The 5,711-nt window shown below is 41.2% G+C and overlaps 1 protein-coding gene across 1 annotated transcript; it reads right to left on the reverse strand.

Moving 5' to 3' along the window:
• Nucleotides 1–789: 789 nt before the first annotated feature.
• Nucleotides 790–1,969, reverse strand: DNAJC28 (DnaJ (Hsp40) homolog, subfamily C, member 28). The gene is given in 2 exon segments (XM_006878344.1): nt 790–1,000; nt 1,003–1,969. Coding segments are annotated over 2 exon segments (984 nt in total). The 5' UTR covers nt 1,951–1,969; the 3' UTR covers nt 790–964.
• Nucleotides 1,970–5,711: the final 3,742 nt, after the last annotated feature.

Genomic DNA, 5,711 nt, shown 5'->3' on the forward strand with positions numbered 1-5,711 from the left:
CTATCCCCATCTCCTTTCACCAGACCCATTTGGTGGTGGTTGTGCCATGAAGTCGGAACCAACTCATAGCGACTCTGTACAGGGTTTCTGAGGCTGTAAATCTTTACAGGAGCAGAAAGCCTCATCTTTCTCCCATGGAGCAGCTGGTAGTTTCGAACTGCTGACCTTAAGGTTCAGAGCTCAATTCATAACCATTATGCTACCAGATCTCCTTTACCAGACCCATCTAGACAAGATGAAAACTATTCAATGAGGATTCTACCTTCCTCCTATACACTCTGAGACTAAATGTCCTCTTGAAAACTTGTAAGCCAGCCACTTCATGCCTTTATAGCCTCTTCCCCCACACCCCCATTTTAGGTAGCCAATGTCTAAGTTGCCCATCCCTATCAATCTTATATACCAAGAGGACAAGGTTGATCCTTGAAGTGAAGACTCCTTTCCTCTCAAGTTAGTATTTGCCATTTGACCATTCCAGCTGCTCCTCTGAAACCTTATACAGGGTTGTGACTCAACAGCACTTAACAACAATAACAACAACAACAGCATTTAAAACACCTTAATGGGTTGTTTCATTTAGAAGTTCTTTTTTTTCCCTTGCTATCAGAGTAAAAGCTGTGGTTGGAATTTTTTCCAATTCTTGTTATTTACAGCTACTTCACACATCACAAAGGGGTGTGATTATTTTGGTGAAAAGTATAGAGACACACAGTTCTTAATCCCAACCTCTATGGTTGATGTTAGGACAACTGAAAATAATTTGGGACAGTACTATGAAGGTGAGCACTGAAATGGTTATATTTTAATTAATCTCCACAAATTCCTCCATTTAAAAAAACTTGTCTTGACTTCAGGTGCTTTCTCACCTTCTCCCTGATTAATGATATTTGGGTTATCTTCAACTTCTTTTGTTTCTGTAAGGGTTTCATATATTTTCTGGGCCCTGATAATTTCTTTCTGTGCATCAAAATGAACTTTCTGCCAGGTCAGGAGGGGAACAACTAAATTGAAATCATCAATTCGCTTATTTAATTTTCTGATGTTTTCTTGAAATTGCTCGCATAGTTGGTTCCACTCTCTCTGTTCGATTGTTGTCATTGGATTCCCAAGTTTTTTTCTCGATGCTAAGATTCCCTCTCTTAGTTGATTAATAGTATCTTTTATTTCCTTTTGCATTAGGATCCATTCTGGTTGATATCCATTATCTATCAATATTCTGTTTAGATTGTGAGTCATGGGATCAATATATGAGCAGCCAGAAAATTTTTTGAGAGGTTTTCCTTTCCCACTGAGATTGTCAAAGTCTCCTTTTGCCATGGATTCCTGAATGAGATCCTCCACCAAACGCTCAATTGCTTGAGTTATCTTTTGTTTTTTACTCTCTCTTACATCTTTAATAATTAAACTATCAGCAAAATATTGGCTGTATAGTTTATGCTTTTGATATTCCATCACTTGTTCAGTTGCACGGTCTGCTCTAAATTGCCGATATTGCTTCTCTCGTTGACTTGGAGTTCCCAAACCAACACCTTCAAAACTTAAGTAATGCCGGTGCTGGGGTGTTTTGTATTTGAATTTATCTTCTTCTTCTGCATCATCAGCTTTCTTCTGTCTGGCATTTGTTTGTTGTATCACATAAGAAAGCACATTCCTGTAAGCTTCTTCAATCTTAATAAACATTACAGAATCTGCTGTACTAGAGCCACTGTCTGGATGGTATTGCTTGGCAAGCTTGCGAAAAGATTCTCTGACATCATCTGCAGAGCATTCTTCATCAAGATTCAACAATCTATAATACTCTCTGATTTTCTTTTTGGATTTATGGGTTGATATCATTCTATACCTAATGACACCAAAAGATGAAAGTATTTTCATTCGATTAGGAATCACTGAAGCATTTATCAGGAGAGATTTTATTATTTGAGCCTTCATCGGACACATTGGGTTCATTATTGTACTGTAGTTCTTCCTAGCAGAGATCTATAAAATAATAGATATAGGTTGAAAAAAACTGTATTATCAGTTAATTTCATATCTTCAACAATAGAGAAGATAGTACATGAAATTACAAGTATAATAAGGGACAGTTCTTTCTAATGGTGCTGCTAAAATTCTTACATCTATAGTCTATTTCACTGATGTTTGCAGAAAAATGAAATAAGATGTTTAGCATTAACACATTGTGATGTAATTTGGATTCTACTCCTCATTAACTACAGAATTTTAGAGCTGTAACATTCTTGGTGGTGGCGGTTTTGTGCTGTGGAGTTGGTTTCAACTCATAGGGACCCTGTACAAGATTTATGAATTTGTAAATCTTTACATGGGCAGACAGTCTCATCCTTCTCCCGTGATGCGGCTAGTAGATTCGAACAACTGACCTTTCAGTTAGCGGCCCAGCTCATAATCCACTACACGGCTAGTGCTCCTTTAGAACAGTCTTAGAGATCATCTAATTCAATTTTCCCATTTTATGAGAAAATGTAGCTCCAAAAGGTTACAGTGCAAACAGGTCACATAGCAAGGCATAAGCAAATGATTAGAGTTAGAGTACACTAAGGACACTTGCTCAGTAGGCTGTGTCCCTAACATTGTAAACTTCATGAAGGCAGGGCCCATAGTAGTTTTGTTCACCAGTGCAACCCCACTACAGTAAGAGAAGACTTCAAAATGTTCATGGAAAAATGGAATAAAAAGATCATGGAATTTTCCCCAGAAGACCCCTGGTATGTGACGTTGTGTTATTGTGTAGTAGCATCAAGTCATTTCATGTGGTGTTATAGTGGGTACTCAAATATATGTTGTTATTGTTGGTGTTATTAAGTGCTGGCTAGTGCGTTCTAACTCATAGCAACCAACAGAACAAAAACCTCCCTGACCTTTTGTTGTAGTGAAGTGCTGTTGAGTCAGTTCCGACCCATAGCGGCCCTGTATATGGTTTCCGAGGAGCAGCTAATGAGCTTGAACCGCCGACCTTGCAGTTCAAACGGCTTTGTAGTCTGGCGCATTAACCCACAGCGCAAAAATCCATACTATGTTTTGAGCCCACTGTCGGAGCCACTGTATCAATCCATCTTGTTATATAAACATATATACATAAATATATTTGTACATGTGAAGTACTTTAACTTTCTCACTAATTCCCTAGCTACCTCAAGTGGTGAAATGACTACTGCTCTACATTTTTACCACAATTATTTTGTATTTGTTTCTTTTTTTATGAAACCCCAAAAGAGTTCATGTGTGAAGCACAGAGTTAGCATGGTGCTGGATGCCATGGAAATACAAAGGAAGTAAATCATTTTGTTTGTTTGTTTATTGCATGATCTTCCTGGTCTCAACGAGTCTTCACAAAGAAAATTACACACATGAAACAATTAGAGAACATTATAATGGTGCTTAAGTGAATAGAACGAAATGTCTGAAAGTCTTTTAAGCCTTTTAGGAAGGAGATGCAATGCTAGACACCGGGAAAACCAATAAGGGTGGACCCTACCAAAATGTTAGTTTTTTAAAAAACAACACACGGTCTAGTACAGGAGACAGACAGTGGCAAGAAAATGCTGGAAATAGCTTAATTGGAAGTGGGATTATTATATGCAAACGCTAAAATTGAGCTCCCAGGGATTCCAGTTATCTGAACAATTGGGATCAAAGGTTTTTTAGTCGGTTGGGACAGTAGTAATTACCCTTATCTTCCCTTGGGGAAGAGAGGTCAGCTTACACTGAGGAGACACCCCGCCCCCTACTCACCTTTGCAGACCCCAGGAAGGGGTTCAGAGACTCGCCACCCCTCCCCCCAAGTGCTGTGTCTGCGCATGACTGCGCGGTCTGCTCTTTGCTCCCAAGGCTTCACTGACGCAGCTAGTGTCATTACTGGACTAGACCATCTGTCACTGTACACGGAGGGGTCCCCAGGAAGTGCGGAAAGCAGAATAATATCTGACTGGGACAAATGACCTACCTTACTAGGAAAACCGAGAATCTCTCTTAAAATGAACTCTACCCAGAAGGAAACCGGCAGGACATCTCAGGCGGCACTGTCCCCCGCCCGTCCCAGGTGACCTGCTCCGCCTCCAAATCCTGAGAGGAAGCGGTTCGGCCGATTGGGATTATGGGGGGTGTAGTTCGCCCAAGAAGGAGCTCTGGTAGCGTTGTTGTTGTTATGTGCCGTCGAGTCGGTTCCGACTCATAGCGACCCTGTATAGGGTTTCCGAGGAGCCGCTGGTGAGCTTGAACCACCGACCTTGCAGTTCAAACGGCTTTACAGTCTGACGTATTAACCCACAGAGCCACACCAGGACTCTTGGTAGCGTCAGGGGTTATGAACCTCAAGATCAGCAGTTCCGCAGTAGAAAGAGGAAGCTTTCTGCTTCCCTAAAGATTTACAGCCTAGGAAACCCTGTACAGGGGTCGCTGTGAGTCGTAACCGACTGCACGCACATAACCACCACTCTGGTACCAGTTTGCCCAAGAAGTCCTGGTGTGGCGCTGTAGGATCAGCATTGGACTGCTAACCGGAAGGTCAGGGGTTCAAGCCCACCAGCTGCTCTTATACAGGGTTGCTATAAGTCAGAGCCAATTTGATGGCAATTAACAAGGTCGTCGGAAGTACTGTGCATTCTGTACTCTGTAGTCAACCACTTAGGTGGCACACTGAGGGTGGAAGCCCAGGAGACTGGAAAATTATGCTTGCGCCAGGACCCGGGCCCGTGCGGTGGTGCCAGGTTTGGGATTCTAAATGTTTTTGCGGTTCGATGGGAGACGCCCCTCAGCAAGGCATGTTTGGGTAGATGGTTAGGCCCTTTCTCTGACTGGTACCAGAACCTCCTCTGGGTTTGCGCAAAGACGTAAACGTGTCGGAAGTTAACAAGCTAGCAGTCGACCCTAGATAGAAGACATGTTTTCGGTTAGCTCAGCAAATACTTATTAACTAGTCACTTATTATTAGCTAGTCACTGGTAGCGGCCTGGGGACAGGGCAGAGGTAAAAATCAAAATAGAGGTCTCCTGACTTTGAATTCAACTACTGTCATGGGGATCTGTTGTTGTTATTAAGTGTAGTCGAGACAGTTCTGACTCATAGTGACCCTGTATAGGGTTTCCATAGAGCGGCTGATGAGCTTGAACCACCGACCTTGCAGTTCAAACCAAGCTCATTAACCCACAGTGCCACACACCAGGACTTCTGGGGATCTAGGTCTAGATCTAGCTCTCCTTATAGTTTTTTGTTGTTGTTGTTGTTTTAGGGGGTTAGGAGTTGGTTTTTTTTTTTTTTTAATTGTTTTGTTTTAGTTTTGTTGTGAGATATATATATAACAAAAAGTTTGTCATCTTAATTATTCTTAAGTGTATAGTTCAGTGACATTAAATACCTTCACCATGTTGTACTACTATCACCGTTAATGATTTCCAAAATCATGTCTGATAAATATAAATGTCACGAAACATTTGCCATTTCCACTTCCCTGTCAATGTACAGTTGCAGTAGTTTTTAAATTATCTTTAGCAAAATTTTACTTGCATGTCATATTAATAATATTGTTCAATAATTTCAGCATTCCATTGGGTCACCTCTCTTTGGAACAGGCACAAGTAGGGGTCTCTTCCAATCAGTTGGCCAGGTAGCTGTCTTCCAAATTTCTTGACCTAGATGAGTGAGTGCCTCCAGTGCTGCATTAGTTTGTTGAAAGAATTCAATTTGTATTCCAT

This window comes from Chrysochloris asiatica, unplaced genomic scaffold, assembly GCF_000296735.1.
Source record: "Chrysochloris asiatica unplaced genomic scaffold, ChrAsi1.0 scaffold00049, whole genome shotgun sequence".
NCBI lineage: Eukaryota > Metazoa > Chordata > Mammalia > Afrosoricida > Chrysochloridae > Chrysochloris > Chrysochloris asiatica.